The sequence below is a fragment of the Leptodactylus fuscus genome, chromosome 6 (assembly GCF_031893055.1).
Source record: "Leptodactylus fuscus isolate aLepFus1 chromosome 6, aLepFus1.hap2, whole genome shotgun sequence".
In the NCBI taxonomy this organism is placed as follows: Eukaryota; Metazoa; Chordata; class Amphibia; order Anura; family Leptodactylidae; genus Leptodactylus; species Leptodactylus fuscus.
In genome coordinates this window covers 62,482,612-62,502,087 of record NC_134270.1, presented here as the reverse complement: position 1 = coordinate 62,502,087, position 19,476 = coordinate 62,482,612, and the positions used below count along the sequence as shown (strand labels likewise).

General features: G+C 41.4%; 1 protein-coding gene across 2 annotated transcripts in view; it reads left to right on the top strand.

Moving 5' to 3' along the window:
• The window catches only part of KIRREL3 (kirre like nephrin family adhesion molecule 3), a 628,687-nt gene that overhangs the window by 564,969 nt on the left and 44,242 nt on the right, over window positions 1-19,476 (top strand). For both annotated transcript variants that reach the window (XM_075280134.1, XM_075280132.1), the window contains exons 11-12: window positions 8,860-8,960; window positions 12,884-13,082. In XM_075280134.1, coding sequence (XP_075136235.1) covers window positions 8,860-8,960; window positions 12,884-13,082 — 300 coding nt within the window. The remainder of the gene's footprint in view (window positions 1-8,859; window positions 8,961-12,883; window positions 13,083-19,476) is intronic.

The following is a 19,476-nucleotide window of genomic DNA, read 5'->3' as shown; positions in this document are numbered from 1 at the left end:
GAACTGACATTTGCTACCATCTTGTCGTATTTGAATTGTTTTTTCCGCAGGTCTCCAATACTCATACTTTGTACAATGTAAAGACAGATTTCCCACAGGCATAAGTCAAGCAATTCCTTCATAGGGCCACAAATGAATTAAACCAGGACTAACATACAAGCGCCCAGCACGCACACCCGCCATTGCCAAGATCATTCTCTTTAACAGATTCAACTCAAGTGCAAAATGAAAGACACACAGTTTGACCTTAGGCATTAGGACCCCCCAAGCCCCCACAATGATTAAAGTCAGATTGGGTATGTCAGCCTGGCTGCCCACATCTCCTAATTTCCCTGATCACAGTTGGTCTCCTGTCCCTAAATAACACACATACTGCGATAATGCAATAAGGAGCGCTCAGGAGCGGCGAGGAGATCCGCCGGTGGCATCACATTGAGCCGGGATGAGGAATGCACCATTTGGTTTAATCTCGCCGTGCCTTGCAAAGTGATATTGTTTTCCTTCCGCTCACGCTCCCTTATCGACAGCAGGAGTTTAATTACAATTAAATAGCTAGCAGAAAACAAAACCAGCAGTAAGGAAACAATGCAGGCGGGGGAGGGGAGGAGAAACCAGGCCTTGTCGAAAGAGAGCTCTGTCACCGGGGAAAAATGACAAGACGTAACTGCTCAGACCCGTGACCATCCAGACACTCCCTTCAGATTGGTGCATGTGCAATAACTATGGTAACAACAAAAATTTCTGTATTGTCTATAGTGTTAGGGTGCATTCACACTGAGTCTACGCTCAGCTGATTCTGAACGTAAAACACGTTCAGAATGAGCGCATACAAAGCAGATCCCATTCATTTCTATGGAAGCCGGCATACGTGCGCTCCCCATAGAAATGAATGGGGTGCTTTTTTGCCTATTGCTTTCAATGTGATACGCGCGTATGACATTGAAAGCAATAGGGAAAAAAGCAGCCTATTCATTTCTATGGGGAGTGCACGTATGCCGGCTTCCATAGAAAGCAATGGGATCTGCTTTGTACGCGCTCATTCTGAACGTGTTTTACGCTAAGAATGAGATGAGCGTATACTTAGTGTGAATTCACCCTTTGGATGTGTTTCATTCAGAATTGCAACTATAGGCTCATGGGCCCCGATACAGATTCTGTAATGGGGACCCTACCAAACTGCAGGGGTGAAATTTGGTCATGTAAAGTTATCTTTAGGCTAATGCCCCACATTGTGAAAACGCTGCATTTTACAGTAACTGCAAAGTGAATGAGATTCTAATCCCATCCACACATTGCAGAAAAAAATCTGCTGAAAAGCTGCGTTGTCAAAAATGTCCATGTTTTTGAAAATCGTAGCATGTCAATTATACTAGTAGAAATGCTAACGGTATCCCTATAGGGATAATAAGGGAAGAAAATCTGCAGAGAAAAACTCAGCATAGCACAATGAAAAATGCTGCGGAAAAAAACACAATGTGTTTCCACTGTGGTTTTTTCTTTAGCATTTTTAGCAGCGTTTCGCTACGTGGGGCCTTAGGCTTAAACACAATTTTCTAATCTCTGAGAAGTTTCTGTTGTATTTTGAACACCTGGATATATAATGAGATACATATGAAGTTCTTCAGATCTCCAGCCACATGCACAGTTATGGGATATACAAGTTATTTCAGCCCCCCGCCCTTTACCTCGAATCAAGTGGATGAGCTCAGTTCTGTCATCCATGGCATTGTAATTCTGAGATCCAGTGCTTGTCCATATGTTACTAGAGCTCCTCAGCTAAACGCTGTAGAGTTGCAAGGCTGGCAGCCCGGCGCCTGGAACAGCTGTGCTGTTAAAAATGCATAGGCAAACTGTGCGTGGAAGCAGACCCACCATGGACCATAATACGGAAAGCTACCACCGCTGCAGCCCCTAACTCCAGGAAACTTTTCATGAAGTTAACAAATTTCAATAATTGAACCCCTCCCATGGGGTCGCAGAGCAGAACACAATATGTTTCTTTGTAATGCACAATATTTTCCAGCACACAATAGTCTCTCGCAGCGATGAGCGTAAATGCGCTACAACTTTAAATTAGGTCCCTGCGTTCTGATATATAGTCCAGTTAGCGCCATACTACAGTGCAAATCCGTACTGACACATAGCAGATCTCCCAACAATATGCAAGAGGACAGAATGAAACTCACAAGGAAAATGAAAGGGTATGTATATGAGTCGCCCCGGCTCGGCCTATGTAGATTCACGGTGCGAGCAGGCCCGACACCAGGGGCGGCAGCGCCTTGAAAAAGGGGAGTTTTAAGCAAAAATGGATGAAAGAAAAATAAAGAAAAATAAAAGTTTGTCGTGACGCCAGTTGGGGTTTCGGCTTGAGGTGAAGCCGGGCACTGTAGATAGGGCCTCTGGGAATAGGTGGTGATGCAGTGCCAGATGTTATACCCTCCCCAACCAGGGCAGGTCCCAGGGCCAGATGATATAGGTGAAGAAGGGATGTTTCCAGGAGGAGTAACAGAGGATCGATGAAAGAACACAGTCCAGACAGGGGTTAACCAAACACTTACAGTTTACTTCTGTAGTCAGCAGGAGATAACAGATGTTACAGGAGGAGTCACCTTGCTCCAGTATAGTGAGATGCCAGTCCTCCCTATTACCACCAGTATGATTCAGCCTTCCACTGCTGCTCAAACTCTCTAATAGGTTTCCTCTGGTCCTCGGTTCCAGGAGCTCAAAGGTACAACTGGGTAGATCCCCCTTCTGGACAGCAGGTAACGCGAGTTCTTTGGGATGCTGGATACACTCACCCCAACTCTGTATGTTACTGAGCCTCCAGGAATCTTGCATTCACTAGGCCTCGGTCCAGTGAGTCTCTCAATTTTCTAAGTGTTTTTCACACTAGTTAGGAATTGATGGTCCTATAACTGCAGCCCCGTGCCTGTGAGGTCTCATCTCACCTCTGCAGGTCCACAGCCTCCTGTGCTATCACACCATGAGGCTGCAGCACACACTGCACCTCCACATACCTCTCCTCTCTCCTGCACACTCTGATCTGGAACTGAAAAGAGAGAGACCCTCTTCCAGTCTGTAGCTCCACCCCTTTTCTTAAAGAGATAATGGCTGTGGAACTTTGTGTATGCTAACAGGTTGACTGGATCTCACTATACCTTCACAGTACACAGTGTAGATCACATAAGATGACATTTGTAGTGACCCACTCTGTGGGGCGCTACATATATATACTATTGCCCCTAAAATTTTATACAGTGCAGCCTTTCATTATTTGAGGGGTATATAGAACATTGGCCATCCTAATCTTCCTGGTTCATGAACAACTGGTCGTAACTGCAGTGAGGATTAATATGCAAAATGCAAATTATCTTTCCAAAAAAGAAATCTATGCCTCTAGAATAATGTGTTAAGTCTACTACCTCCTACATTGTTGTACATGAGGACGGTGCAATGATGCTGCACTCCAGGATGGGGCCAAGTAAATGAAAGCACTTACTATTATGGGCTGTCCCTTATTACTGTCCCGTTTTACTGGCTGTATGAGGACTTTCTATTTCAATTATACCTATAGGAAAACCGCTGGTATAATTGACATGCTGCGATTTCCAAAACCACAACGGTTTTGGAAATCACAGCGTTTTCTGTGTGTATTTTTCAGCAAACGGGGGATAGAATTCGTTATAATCCCATTTTGCTGTGACTATAAAGCCCTGCGTTTTTTTTTTCCACGGCATTTTCGCCACTGTCAAACTGTGCTGTTTACACCCCGTGCGGCCCCGGCCTTATAGTCAGTGCAATGCTTCTCTGGGAAAAAAGTATGTAAATTCTTTGGCTTTACAAAAACAAAAAACCATGCCTCTAGCGCCACCTTCTAAAAGGTAACTGTAAGTCAGTGCAAGCCAATATCTGACCATGTACACAAGCCTTGGAACAGACTTGTAAGCCAAACCTAGCATTCATCTGCAGATACTGACTTATGGAATTGTTTCCTTCCAACAGTTGGTCGCACTGTTTTTCTTTTTTTTTTCTGCAGAGATCTAATTTGTATCCTTTTTTTTTTCCAGCGGAGCATTGCATAGCCCTATAAGACTCCTTATGCCTTTGTGGGGCTCTCCCAAAGGAGAAACAGTAGCCCACAGGGTCAGTGGTGAACCTAGCCTCTTTACTGCCAGGGAGGGAGGGTCATCTTTTGATTGCCCACCTCAAGCAGAAGAGAGGGGGGTGGTAGTGGTGGTAACATTACAGTAAATACAGTACAGTAATATTTTGTTACTTACAGGAGACGTCTTCCCACATTTCCTGTCTCTTCCCTTTGGACCGCCATGACCACTTCTTCCAGCTGTGACTTAATTCTGTAAAGTTTGCAACACAGATATCTTTGACTCCTCACTTCTCCATGCACCCGACCCCCCCAATTTATATATATATTGCCCCACAGCAGCCCCTGCAACCTCTATTATGCCCCAAAGCGGCCCCCTGCAACCTCTATTATGCCCCACAGCGGCCCCTGCAGCCTCACTGTGGGGCATAATAGAGGTTGCAGGGGCCACTGTGGGCCATAATAGAGGTTGCAGGGGCCACAGTGGACCTTGCCACCTCTATTATGCCCCATAGTTGCCTACCCAACTATTATGCCCCATAGTGGCCCACCCATGAACTATTATTACACTCTGGGGTCTTTTCAGACTCAGGGGAGGTGCAGAAACATAATAAACACTGTTACTCACCTCTCTGGGATCCGATGTTACTCCTAGCAGGCTTCTGGCCATTATAGTAATGTCCCAGATGTCACGTCAGATCTCACCTCGCCTCATTAGAGGTGTGGCCTTGCACAGAGTAAAGATTGAGACACGTAGGGAGAATTTATTAAGTCGGGCATTTTGCACGACTGTTTTAGTGAAGTTATTGACTGGTGCTGAATTATCAAGAGGGTCCAGACAGAGTGCGCCAAATTGTAAATCTACGCCACCACAAGTATTCCCATCTACGCCAATTCATATGACTCACCGTAGTAGTAGCAGGTGGTCACCCGGCTTCTGTTCACACTTCAGGAAGTCAAGATAACATAGAAATAAAATAGAAAACATTGCACATACATGAGGATAAGTCAAGGTTTTCTAAAGGATCTTGAGAAGATGCAAAGTTTAATTATGATATACGTTAACTCCATTACAATGTGACTTTATGTTAATCCGGTAGAGAGGTGCATTGTGGGAAGAGGCAGTTACGGCTCCCCATCAGCTAATAAACACATAGACATCATTTGTGCCTGTAATAAAATGAATTCACCGGGCATCCACTAAACAGAAGTATGGAAGGGGGGAGAGCCAGGGTGACAGGAAGACGTCTACAACAAGGTGACACAGGAACAAAGAAAATCCATAAAGTCCTTCTCTGCGAGAACAGTAGAACACAAAGGCCATCATGTATCCCGCATTGAAGGTGTGACCTCTGCCCGTCATCTACACAACTCCACCACAATACGGAGCAACATACAAGCATTGTTACCCGCCACTTATCGCTTAATAATTCATCATTTGAGGACAGCTGACGTCTGCACCAACAACCAGCATAGAGAGAAGTGTGCGACAGAGTAAGGCTATATTCACACTGGTGTCAAGAAAGGCCTCTAGCATATAGATGATACCACTTCTTTTTTCTTCTTTTCTTTTTCTTTTTTTGCTGAGCAACACAAAGTATACAATTTGTTTCATAAAAGTGGCTTTTGTATGACATATGCAACTACAGTATATGGTATATATATGTCAGCAGCATTCACTGGAGGTTTATGCTGAAAGTATTACTTCATGTAGCTATCAAAGGCATACACCCTAAACATAGTGGTCTACATTTACTATACAGCTAGCCAGGCTATACAGGCTGCAGAAGAAGCAAACGGCACCAGGCCCTGGGGCCTGAGGGGGCCCAACATAAGAAACACCAGTATTATAGATAGTACATGGTAAGTTTGTATAAGAAAGTAGGTAGCATCTCCAAGAAGATATAGTTTAGGTCTGGTGGATTCATATTAAAAAAGACTGCATATTTCTGGCAAATATTTAAACTTGCTTTATGGTTCTGTAGGTCAAAATATTTCGGTTTTATTAGTAGGCCTGTGCAAACCACTGCAAATATGTCTCCATAAAAACACCAGTCTTTAAAAATGTGAAGCAATGTAACTAGAGACTAACAAGAGCAGATGACACAAACTGTAGAACCCCCAAATAGCCCGACAGAACAATGGCACACTGATACCTGTAGCAACAACAGGAAGTATCCAGCAATCCAAATAGTTAAAATTTAACTTTTAATTGAAAAATTGTATAAATGAATTAATATTCAAAACATTGAGCAAAGACATAAAAAGGCAAAAACATATCGATACAAAAACACTAACGCAACATACCGAACCGTTGACGCGTTTCGAGGCAGAGCCTCTTAGTCATAGCGCTATGACTAAGAGGCTCTGCCTCGAAACGCGTCAGCGGTTCGGTATGTAGCGTTAGTGTTTTTGTATCGATATGTTTTTGCCTTTTTATGTCTTTGCTCGATGTTTTGAATATTAATTCATTTATACAATTTTTCAATTAAAAGTTAAATTTTAACTATTTGGATTGCTGGATACTTCCTGTTGTTGCTATTAGTATCGTTAGTCCCTTCCGGGGAACAGTATCCGTGCACCATTAAACGAGCAACAGGCTGTGGACTCTCTGTTTTGGTCCACACTGATACCTGGGTATAGGACACAAGCACACTGACACTTGGGATCACAGGATAATGACATACTGACATTCTTGGCACAGTTTAGGAGCACAATGACACTTGGGATGGAGGGATTGACACTTGGGATGACAGGCCTGTGATACTTAGTAACAGAAAAATGACATGCTGACACTCATGGTACAGGATAATGACATGCTCAATAGCATAACTATAGGGGTCCCAATATTCAGTAGTCTCAGCTGTGACTGTGCCCAGAAGCTAAGGGTGCCCCATAGCTCTCTCTGCAATTGTTCGATTTCCTTTCTGAATTCCTCTAATAGCTGGGACTTTGTGTGTCGCTCATTTATGAGCCTTACCCTCTGGTGAGCTGGAGAAAATGTTTGATATGCAGCCCTCCACTGTCAGAAAGGAGAAGAAAACTAACCCTTTAATGACCAAAAAAAGGTCATTAGCATATAGTCAAGGAGGGATTCTTTGGGGAAGACTGTAGCACAAAAGGGATATATAAACCTATCAGAAATAGTCTCATAAATAAATAATTGTCATGACAGCATTTTTTGTATCAAAACTATGAAAAATTTATTGATTACACAAAATATTTAGTTAAAATTACTGGTAAAAACAAATAATTTAAAGGCAAGGTTAATGACTCTCACACTCAGAGTACAGAATGATACTGACACTTGGGGTACAGGGCAGTGTCACTCTGCCATTGTGTATACAGGATATTAACACTGTGTCAGATTTTTGGGGTACAGAATAATGGCACTGATGTTTGGGGTACATGATTATATCAATTCATTTTGGGGTACAAGATAATGACACTTGGGGTACAGGATAAGGAAAAACACTTGGGGTAACAAAGAAATTACTTTGCCATTCCTTGACCATTGTCCACATACTGTCCAGAGATAACATAGAAGTTATTTCCGCAGTAATTTGATTCCATACTAGAGGATGTCATGCGCTGTAACCTCCATCAATGGTTGGAGGATTCCGTTAGGAGAGAGAGATAAACTCTGAGTCCGCTGAGACTCTTCAGACGAGAGGTGACATAAGGAATAAAATGAATTAAGATGTATTACATCAATATAATAAGAGTCTCCTGTATCTACACTCTACACAAAGATGCTAAAGAGGGGCCCCAGAGAGCGGCATGGTGCCAACCCCAGAACAATAAGCAATCTCTGATACAGACAGCTGTACACAAGAGCCAGCACTCTACAGACTGAAAATAGCTGGAGCCACAGCTCCCCCTGCAGGCCAATTTGGGGTAATGCATGGGGGATGTTCTCTGCATTTATACTGAATCTGCACATTTCTGGGATTTTGTGAGTTTGTATCTCAGTTTCCAGTGAGAGACAGCCACCTGCTGCCTGTATTTATTATTATTATTTGTGCTGTCTCTCCCCTGGGGTGAGCCTGTGAAATACACAGTTATTGTGTGTGTGATCAGACTTTAGCTGGAATAAAACTAGTCAATTAATTAGAAGATCAGGAATCAGAACCGTGAACTCATAAAAACCCCTAGCTGTCAAAGAGATAGGTCTCCAGTGACGTACTGGTGGTAAATGGAGTTAACCTCACAACTATGGAATAGAAGTGGGGTGGGGTAGCCATAGAGTTTGGCCAGCTGATATGGTCCAACTCAATAGATGACACATTGTAACAAGTCCTGCACCTGTGTGAGTCAGGGTTTTTTGGTCCCAAGATGTAAACAATGCTACTAATGAATCTTTTCATGACATTATATACTGTAGATGGTTGGAGATTCAAAGTACTCACCATTTTACATGGTGAAACATTTTCCTGAAGTTGAATTTTTTTTCCACAGATTGGTGAACCATTGACCATCTATGGCTGGTTTCACATCTGCAATAGAGTCTCTGCTGTAGAAACTACCAAAAATCAGCATAGAGAAAAGTCACACAAGGGCTTTCCACCGGTTTCAGTATAAAAACGGCAGAAACCTGACGGACACCTTGCTTACCATTTCCAAATCATTGCATTCTTGTTTTCGTTACATTTTACACAGCATTCCAATGTTTTTGGAATTGGGGTTGTACGTTAGACTGAATGAGCAAAGTGACAATTACCTGTGAAGATTGAGAATTGTTGTGTTCCGTCTTACAGGCCCTCCAATCATCTCCAGCACCCAGACGCAGCACGCCTTACATGGAGAAAAGGGACAGATCAAGTGTTTCATCCGCAGCACCCCTCCCCCAGACAGGATCGTAAGTATGGAGACATATATCTATGAGAGAGCACAGTTTTATTTTGAGACAAGTTTGTGGCTTTATTGCAATTTCAATTACTCCCCATTCAAACAATATCGTAAAGTCAGAGAGAATTTCCAGAATCACTCATGCCCTCAGCTAAAAGCAGCGCTTAGTACTGTCTCTCCAGCAAACACTTAAGGGGACATTACCCCAATGCTCTATCCCAAAATCCAAGCTCAGGCATTCATCGATTTTCCTGCAACGCAATAGATGATCAACTAGTCCTGAAATGCAACTTTTTGCCCTTTTAGTAGCAGCCATTATACAATTACACATGGAATGTAGCACCGGCTGAGATCACAGTGACTGACAACAAGACCAGCTAGGAGTTCTATGGTCTAATTTACTCATGTGCCTCTAGGATACAATACTATGAAGGGCCATCAATATTAGATATGCGACGGTTCGACTTGAGATCCCTGCAGATCAGCAGCTACACTTTATACGGTGACTGAGAAATGCAGCTCCTGGCATGTAAACAAAATCCATGGCGTCACTGTCCTGGAGTAGATAGCTTGTGGGGTTCTGGTTGTCGGTACCTTACAGATCTAATATTGATTGCCTAGCCTAAAGACAAGCCATCAATATTAGAAAGTGGATAACGCCTTTAAGGTGGCATTCCTGTAATAACAAGTCACTTCTGAAATGACAAAAGACTTCTCACATCAAATAACAAAATAAGGTTAAGAACTACAGAAATATCTCCGGTATCCACATAGAAAATATTCTACTACAACACTGGCTCTCAGAATCACTTATATTAATACTCACATCATAGATTGTGAGCCCTCTATGGGACAATGTTGACAATATCTGTTAAGCCCTGCAGAATACGATTGCGCCATATAAAGTGCTGCAGAATATGCTGGCGCTATATAAATAAAATGTATTATCATTATTATAATGTCACCACTATAACAAATATCACTATACATTGTGCAGATAGCTTTAATGGTCACTAATGTTTCAGACATCATAGTCTCATTTCATAGAATGATTCTGGACCAAAATGTAATGCAGTTTTATTAACTTATTGACTGCTTTCTGCCTGAAAACCCTTTCTAAAGTTCCTGCCACTAAGTCTCTCCCTTCCAGTTAGTTTACAATACACTCCCTATTGTTAGCCAAGGTTCGTCCATAGATACATTCGATTATTACATATTATTATATGTATTATTATTATATATTATATTATTATTATTATTATTATTACTACTACTACTACATATTTTATTATTATTATTATTATTACATATACATATTATACATAGATACATTCACAGTGAGTGGAGGGAAGGTTCTGTTCTGTCTTCACACAGTGAATAGAGAGGGGAAGGACTGATTTTCCTCAGTCTACACACACACGTCTGCAAACTGACCATCCTGCACATATCACAGCTGACAATGTGTATGGGCGTAGATTCAAGGTCCCTCACAATCACCACACATAATGGTATACCAACTATATAAAATAAATCTGCCACTTTTTGTCTACAATATAGTGACTAATTACAAGTCCACCTTCTGTCGACACCTACGATCAACTCCATTCCATTTTTTTTTTTTACTCCGGAGTGACACGTATCATCTCCATTTTTTCTTACTCCCAAGAGCTATGCGCAGTTTTAGATTGACACTTCTAGGTTCTGTCTGTGCAGCGACATCCACCACCAAGCATCTCCTCCAGAGCCCACACCGCCCTTTTGCACCTTGACCTACATGAAACACACGCCTACCTTTCGCAACTGTTATTCTAGAGTCTGTGCTTAAGTCAATACGGCAGCTGCTCCACAGAGTTTTACGTACATTCCAAAAATAAAACCAGGACATCTTTGATCCTCTTTCTATCAATTTCAGCGCCCGCAGGCTTGCAGATAGCTGAGGGGAAGACGAGTCTTTGTGTAATCTATTTTTACCTCGTCCTCCTACACACAAACAAGCCTGAGGATCTTGCCAAGCATGTGGGTTCTTTGCCAGGAGACACACAAACACTCATGAACCGATAAAGAGATATAATCACAAGAGAACAGGTAATTACATTACATATATACACAGTCACAGCCCTACCAGAGGATTTATCTGCCATAACGTAAGTGACTTCGGCTCTGTGCAGACTGATGGTACTCACATAGCAAAACTCAATATTGCATATATAGCAGATACCTGGCACTAATTGCGGGCATTAACCCTTCAAAGCTGACCAAGGCGCCATTTTCCTGGTGGTGCGTGGGCGCCGCCATTTTGCCGATGATCGCGGCCACTGAGAGCAAGCTTCAGGGCCGACGTCACATTGGCATGACAGCTGGGAGCCTTGTAAAGGTTCCCAGGCCTGTCTGCAATGATTTTATTTTGCAGTCTACCCCATTCTGAATTTTTTTCCAGCTTCCTAGTACATTGTACAGAATAATTAATGGTAGCATCATGAAGAAAAAATTGTCCTGCAAACATTAAGACCTCATATGGCTCTGAGAGCGGAGAAATAAAAAAGTTATGGAGTTTGAAAGGGGGGAGTCAAAAATAAAAATCGAAAAATGCCTGCGGCAGGAAGAGGTTAAGGGGGTTGCCCAGTTATTGAGAGGCAACTCATACTGTTTGTATAATGAAAAGTTATATAATTTTCGATGGACGTAACATTGTCATGTGATAAACACACAGGTGCACAGCTAGTAACAGGCACAGCACAATAACCAGATATCTTCCTGCTAACAAGCCAGGCATCTGTGTATCCATCATGTGACCATGGACTGATATTTATCCACTGGAAGAAAGCAGAATGAATGATAGGCATAAGGAATTGATACAGAAAGTACAATGGAAAATTGCATAACTTTTCATTATACAAACAGTAACATTTGTCTTTCAATATTTGTCGATAACTGGACAAGCCCTTCAAGAATCCACTGTAGTTGGTATGGTTGATAAATGTTCTTCAAGTGTGTGCGAGATCATAAGGAGTCGGAGAGAATCTCAGCTGCACATACATAGATACACAAAAAGTTCTGTTTGCATACCGCTGTAAGGTTGCATATAACTCAATATGTGTTTGATGCTTCAGATCGTGCTAGGAGTTCCTGCTATGACAGAGGCAGAAAGAGCTGCTTGTTTCAGTGTTTGGCCTTGGAGTAGTTTACAGTGAGGAGAATACTTGTGAGATAAAAAGAAAAACCTGTTGAATTTACATGTATAATAGATATATGGAGCAGAACATTTACTTGTAATCCTCTCTAAGGTCAGTTTACATCTGAATATATATATGTATAAAGTTACATCATTCATGGCTTATGCACTAGTCACATCTGGAGCTGGACTTGACGTCCTGTACGTTTCTTTACACTCTCGCCATCTTCATGAAGTAGACCAAGACACTTTCTCTGTAGTGTAGTTACTGTATCAATAGATCAATTCTTCAGAAAGATTTCGTGTGAGTCTCACAGCAAACTCATCAAGGTGAAAAAAGGAAATGATGAAATCCTTCACTTTAACTTGACGGCTGTAATGAGAAATCATTGTGCAGTTCCAGCACTTAAGCTTTGGAGTTTGACTTTATTAAATTGCTTTGTGATTGGCACGTTAGATGCAGAGGATGATGTTATGGGGTCCTTTGGAAACTCCGGCTGAGTGCCGGATTATCAGAGTCTTGCTGGAATGTAAGATCTTTATTCTGCATGATGACTAGTGAGCTAAAGGAGTCCGTGCAGTATCAGATTCCAATATTCTCCTATATTCCATTATACCTCAGACTGTAGGAGAGACAGGGTGGGGATGAAGCAGACGAAAAATCTTTACACTTAAGTAGAAGGTCCTCTGAGGTTTTTGGTTTTCTTCTGTAGTTCCATACACTTTTTAACCATTTTATATACTTGTCTACCCCCTCTTAGGCCTGGTCATGGAAAGAGAATGTCTTGGAATCGGGAACCTCTGGTCGGTACACAGTGGAAACAGTCAGCACGGATGAAGGCGTCATATCTACCCTGAGCATCAGCAACATTGTGAGGGCCGATTTTCAAACCATATATAACTGCACTGCATGGAACAGCTTCGGCTCTGACACTGAGATAATACGACTGAAGGAGCAAGGTGAGGGGGGCTTTATGCATGAATAGGATGCTCATTAAAGGGGAACACCACCTTAATTTACTTTATAGAGTAATAATAGAAGAGAACTGCAACAGAGTTCATGCAGCAGGACCCTTCACTAGTTATTAGAAGAAGGAACCTGCAGAATTGTGTAAAGAACCCTGATCCCTTTAACGGTTAATGGATTACTGTAACATGGAATGTCCAAATGCATGCAATGGCATTGCAAGAACCTCTAGCGCAGCTCTGGTGATATATCTCTGAGCAGCCTAGAAGGGGTTTGTAATCCCCCTTCCTCCAAAAAAAATGGTTTGAATTTAAAGCTAAAATGCACTTTGATAATATGTCCTTAAGGTGGCATTCCCCTTTAAATTCTGGTTGACTTGTGATCAGTGGAACTAGGCTGTCACCAAAATTTCATTGTCTGGTAACCGAATAGTCAGCAGGCTAAGGCTAAAGCCATCCTCATAATAAGTATAATCATTCATGACATTAAAGGGAGACTCAGTCTCCACCATACCAACAGCAATCTACTGTGGATGGTGTCATGTTATGACATCACTGTATCATTGCTATTGCAGAGGAGCATTATCAGGGACACTGTAAAGCTGTCCATACATGCTAGATGTATATCAGCTGATCTATTTTGGTGGGACTAGTGGTCTACCATTTAATGTGTATGGGGATCTCCCAAATTTCATCCAACGGTTTTTTTGCATTTTGTTCTTGGAGAGATAAACTGCTTCCAGAAGTCTATCAGCAACTTTCTCCATTAACAACATGTGCATGCTCAGATGAGCCTATTGTGCATGTGTATTAGGATCAGGAAAGGAAGCTGTCGGCCAAAGGACCATCTAAGGCTGAGGCCCCACAAAAAAGTAGCTTTTCGGCAGTGTGGGGCCTTAGCCTTATGGATATGGCCAGACATTTCTTACGAGTGCAAATCATCAACTGTGCAGGGATAGTGGTTGTGGTAAATCTAATAGATAAATAAAATGGATTGTTCTTGACTTTCTTAGGTTCACTACATTTTAAAATTAATTGTTTTAATTCTTTTTGCCCACACCCCTGCAGGGTATTGTCTGTATATAGAACAGTCTCTGCTCTTGAGCATTGCCTTTTTAGGCTCCTATTAGTACCTTAGTTTAAAGTTCTATTTTTTCTTAAAACAGGCAGGTGGTTCCTCTAGGACACTGTGCATGGGTCAGGGAGATTTCATGTGACATATTTATCACTGAATTTTCTGTAGGGAATCAATCACATTGAACATGGTATCTGATCTACAGACAGCATATCATAGGGCAGGATGAGCTGAGAAGATTGGAAAAAATTCCACGTTGCAAAAACGCATTGTGTTTTATCCCGCAGCACTTTTCATAGAAAAGTCTACAGAGTTTTCCTTTGCGGACTTTCTGTTTCAATTATACCTATAGAGAAACTGCCGGCGTTTCCGTAGGTATAATTGACATGCTGCGATTTACAAAAATGCACCGGTTTTGGAAATTTCAGTGAAGTGTGTATGGGATTTGCAGGAACTGTTAAACACAGGGGTTTTTTTTCCTGTGGCGTTTACGCCACATAGAGCCCTGACCAATCTTGTATTTTATTCATTAATATGACTATGGGTGGTCCTAGTTTGTGAGTGACAGTTAACTCTGTACGCACACTTATAGAAGAAATGCTGCCAGCCACTGAATAAGACTGCCCCATGGGATCCTAAAAGCGGAATTTAAATGAATAATTTACAAGGCACACCTCTTGTCAGTTTGCTGTTCATGCATACATTGTTTTTTGTTCATATGTCATCTGTTTTTCAAGTACATGTAAAAAAAACATAAGGACGCCCTCTTTGACCCAAATGCAAAAGAATGGTCACATAAAATTTCAACGTGAAGAAGGAAAAACAATAAGGTTATTGCAAGGGAATTTCTAGTTGAGCAATTCCCCAGTGCTGCTGCTAAAACCAGGGAGGAAGGGAAAAACAGAGACAGTGAATCCTAACTCGACCCAGCCCCTGTCCCTACCTACTTGCCACAACTGTCCTAATGACAGGGACAATTGGTTGACAATCCCTTCTCTATATAAGTGAAAACACTAAACGCAGACAAGACAACACGAAACAAAAGAGGAGTAAGCAAGCCGAGAGACAAATCAGTACCAAATCACAGGCCTGAGCAGGCAGAGATATTACAGTTCGCATGTATCAGGTGTTTCTAAGATCTGCAAATTTTCAAGCAGCTCTCTCCTGTGACATCTGTTCTCATCTGTGACATGAGAAAGAGGCATAAAAGCCTGAATGAATGGAATTTTTTTTTGCCACATAAAGTCTCAAAAATCAGATGAAGTGGTGGGGGATGATTGTGTGATGCCTGAGAGGGGCAGAGTCCTTAAACTAATAGACCTAATAGACCTTAGTTTATCGCTCCAGGAGACCAATGCGTGCCTAGGTCTAGATGTCCGCACTACTCTACATTGCCTGTCCTCATGGTTGAGAGAACAATGATCAACTGGAATGACAGTAGGAAGTGTGTGGACTTGTTCCTCTGCATGGAAGGATCAGACTGATGAAAGAATCTTACATAGTAGTTCATTCTGGACTGCTAGTGATTAGGTGTCATATCCCAAGCCTAGGGGTGGTAAACCTACTGAAAGCGCTTGTGCAACATTGGACTTCAAGATAGATGTCCAGTCACAGGACTGGACATGGCATACAGCAAGATAACAGTGGAAGCTGGTATGGAGGACTATAAGCTTCAGCTTTTGATTTGGATGCAATGATAGGCAGAGACTGGTCTGGAAACCAAGCTGGCAACCCCATGAATAGGCCTTCACAAGAGAATGTCGCCTTCATGACCTAAACATGCTACAACGGTCTGCAGAATATCTGGACTTACCCTCCATTAGGCACATCTAGGATGTAATTGGTTGTCTTTTGTAAAGGGGCTGCCCAAAGCCAATCTTGGTGATTTGTACTTGTGTCCAAGTACCTTTAGCGTGGCATACCATTCCTCAGACTGCCATTAACAACCCGATTGATAGCATAGTATGTGTATATCTGTGCATAGTGCTCATGCTCAATACTGAATAAACTGATATATTTGAAAATTGTTTCCTTTTTTTAATTTTTTTAAATCATTAACATATATCTATTGATAATTCCAAGACTTTTCGATCTTGGTGCCATTTCAATGTAGAGAAGTGTAGAATTCAATGGGGCAATGTACACAACATTGAGAACTTGGGCAGCACATGGATGGAAATCACTCATGTGAATGAGCCTTATACCTACCTAATCTTTTCTCACAAAACTATACGTCAATCTGCTTAGCCTCTCCTGCTCTATATCAGCCTGTTTTCAGAGCAGACACCATGTTCAAGATGCCAGGTTCCCTTTAATAGATGTTGTAGAATTAACATAAATGAATGTGAAAATCCAATTGATAAAGTGGAAAGACCCGTCATAAAGAATCATAACTATACGGTTGGCATTGCACCTTTGGATCGATCCACTGTACAATGTTGGCTTCTCTTGTTGCTGTTGATAAAATACTATTAACCTTTGGAACTGGTTCAGAGCTTAAAAAGACGCTGAAAGATTAGGCAACTTTTTACTTATTAGAAAATTTAAAAAACAAGCTAGAATTAGGTTTATTTTTATTTGATCAAACGTTGCAACACATCTTTTACTCCATTGATATCCAGAGCTGCATTTTAGTGTGGTATTTGCCGTAAGACTTTTATCAAAAGATCATTGACAGGTCCAATGTATATTAGTAGCATCTGCTGTTGCAGACATCATTAAATTATCTGGGTCTGTGAATGGCCTGAAGATAAATATCTCAAATTTGTAGCCAAATTCAGTCTGCAGCACTTCACATTTTCCTGCTGATTCAGTGTCTGTACAGAGTATCCTATACAGGTCATGAACTCTGAGAATTATAATGGAAATCTTTGGCAGTTCCTAACTGGCACAGATTTACATTCTGTCGCAGGAACGTATGCCAGGCGGGACCTTTATTGTGACTGGTCTACGATGCCCCAATGTGTAGCTGGTAACACTTAGATGTGCAAATTCTAACTCTCTCTATGACTCCTGAGTGCAGTTCGACAGTATACTGCATCTAGCCTAAATATTTGAATGCAGCTTTGGATGTTGGGGGCGTTCATACTACCATCTGTGTCTGACAGGTAGTGTCCGCTCTTAGTGTCCGTTCGAAATCGGGCACGGACATTAGGAGCGGACACTAGCTGTGTCCGTGACACCTGTCATTTATTTAACCGGTTAAGGACCGCTGGCCGTAAAATTACGGCCAGTGATCCTGGTACCTAAAGACCGGCCGATTGTAAAAATACGGCCGGTCTTTAGACTCCATTTTAGAGGGGATCGCGCGTCCCCCCGGCGACAGTCCCGCCCCCACTACCGGCGCGGGACTTGGTGAACATGCCGGGGACCGATCTGATTGGTCCCCGGTCATGTGATCGCTGTGACAGCAAGTCACAGCGATCCGTTCTATTTACTGTAGTGACGGCTGCTTCTAAGTCTCCTCCTTCTCCTCTTCTTCTTACACTTAGTTTCTTTTGTGAGAAGAGAAGAAGAAGCGATATTTTAGAGCAGCAGCTGTCACAAAGCACTATACTTTGTTTCCACTGCCCAAAAACCCATCGATCACCCCATCCACTGCCCAAAAACCCCTAATTCCCACCCCATATCACCTTATACATAGATCATATATATATATATAAAAAAATAAATATATATATATATCTCTGTATATCAGATCTAGACAGGGAGATATATCTATATATATATACCCGCCATATAGGTATATATATATATATATATCTGTCCCCTGTATAGCGCTAACATATTCTGCGGCGCTTTATAGCCACTGTGCCAGAGGGCTCGCAGTAATCAGCTCTCTAGCTAAATACATATATATATATCTACCGTATAAAATATAGATATATATATATATATATATATACCCGCCATATAGGTATATATATATATCTGTCCCCTGTATAGCGCTAACATATTCTGTGGCGCTTTACAGACATTGTCAGCCAAAGTGTCAAAGAGGGCTCGCAGTAATCAGCTCTCTAGCTAAATACATATATATATATCTACCGTATAAAATATAGATATATATATATATATATACCCGCCATATAGGTGTATATATATATATCTGTCCCCTGTATAGCGCTAACATATTCTGTGGCGCTTTACAGACATTGTCAGCCAAAGTGTCAAAGAGGGCTCGCAGTAATCAGCTCTCTAGCTAAATACATATATATATATATATATCTACTGTATAAAATATATATATATATATATATATATATATATATATATATATATATACCCGCCATATAGGTATATATATATATCTGTCCCCTGTATAGTGCTAACATATTCTGTGGCGCTTTACAGACATTGTCAGCCAAAGTGTCAAAGAGGGCTCGCAGTAATCAGCTCTCTAGCTAAATACATATATATATATCTACCGTATAAAATATAGATATATATATATATATATATATATATATATATATATATATATATATATACCCGCCATATAGGTATATATATATATCTGTCCCCTGTATAGCGCTAACATATTCTGTGGCGCTTTACAGACATTGTCAGCCAAAGTGTCAAAGAGGGCTCGCAGTAATCAGCTCTCTAGCTAAATACATATATATATATCTACCGTATAAAATATATATATATATATATATATATATATATATATATATATATATACCCGCCATATAGGTATATATATATATCTGTCCCCTGTATAGCGATTATGGCGAGGAGGTTTTATACTAGTGAGGAGGCATACGCCATTCTTTGGTCAGATGCATCAGATGCGTCTGACACTGAAACATTTGCAGACAATGAAAATGACAATATAAGTGTCAATTCCGATATGTCTTCAGGGGACGTTCTCCCTGATGACATTGACTCTTCAGATGGTGAAGGTGCAGGAACTAGCAGTGCGGCAGCACACAGTGACACTTTCCCACTAATTGATGTGCGTTCCCTCCAGTGGGCACCTGCTCCATCTTTTGCCCCTAGAGTCCACCCATTTACTGCATCTCCTGGCATAACAGTGGATGATTCCCAGTTTACCCACATGAATTATTTTAGTTTATTCATAAGCGACGACCTCCTCAATGAAATTGTCCTTCAAACGAATTTATATGCCACCCAGTACATAACCCAAAAACCTTCCTCTGCCCATGCCAAAGATTGGACACCCACAGATCTAGTGGAAATGAAAAAATTTTGGGGCCTCACCCTAAATATGGGTATTGTAAAAAAGCCCTCAATCAGATCATATTGGTCAAAAAGTCCCGCACAGTCAACCCCAATATATTCGGCAGT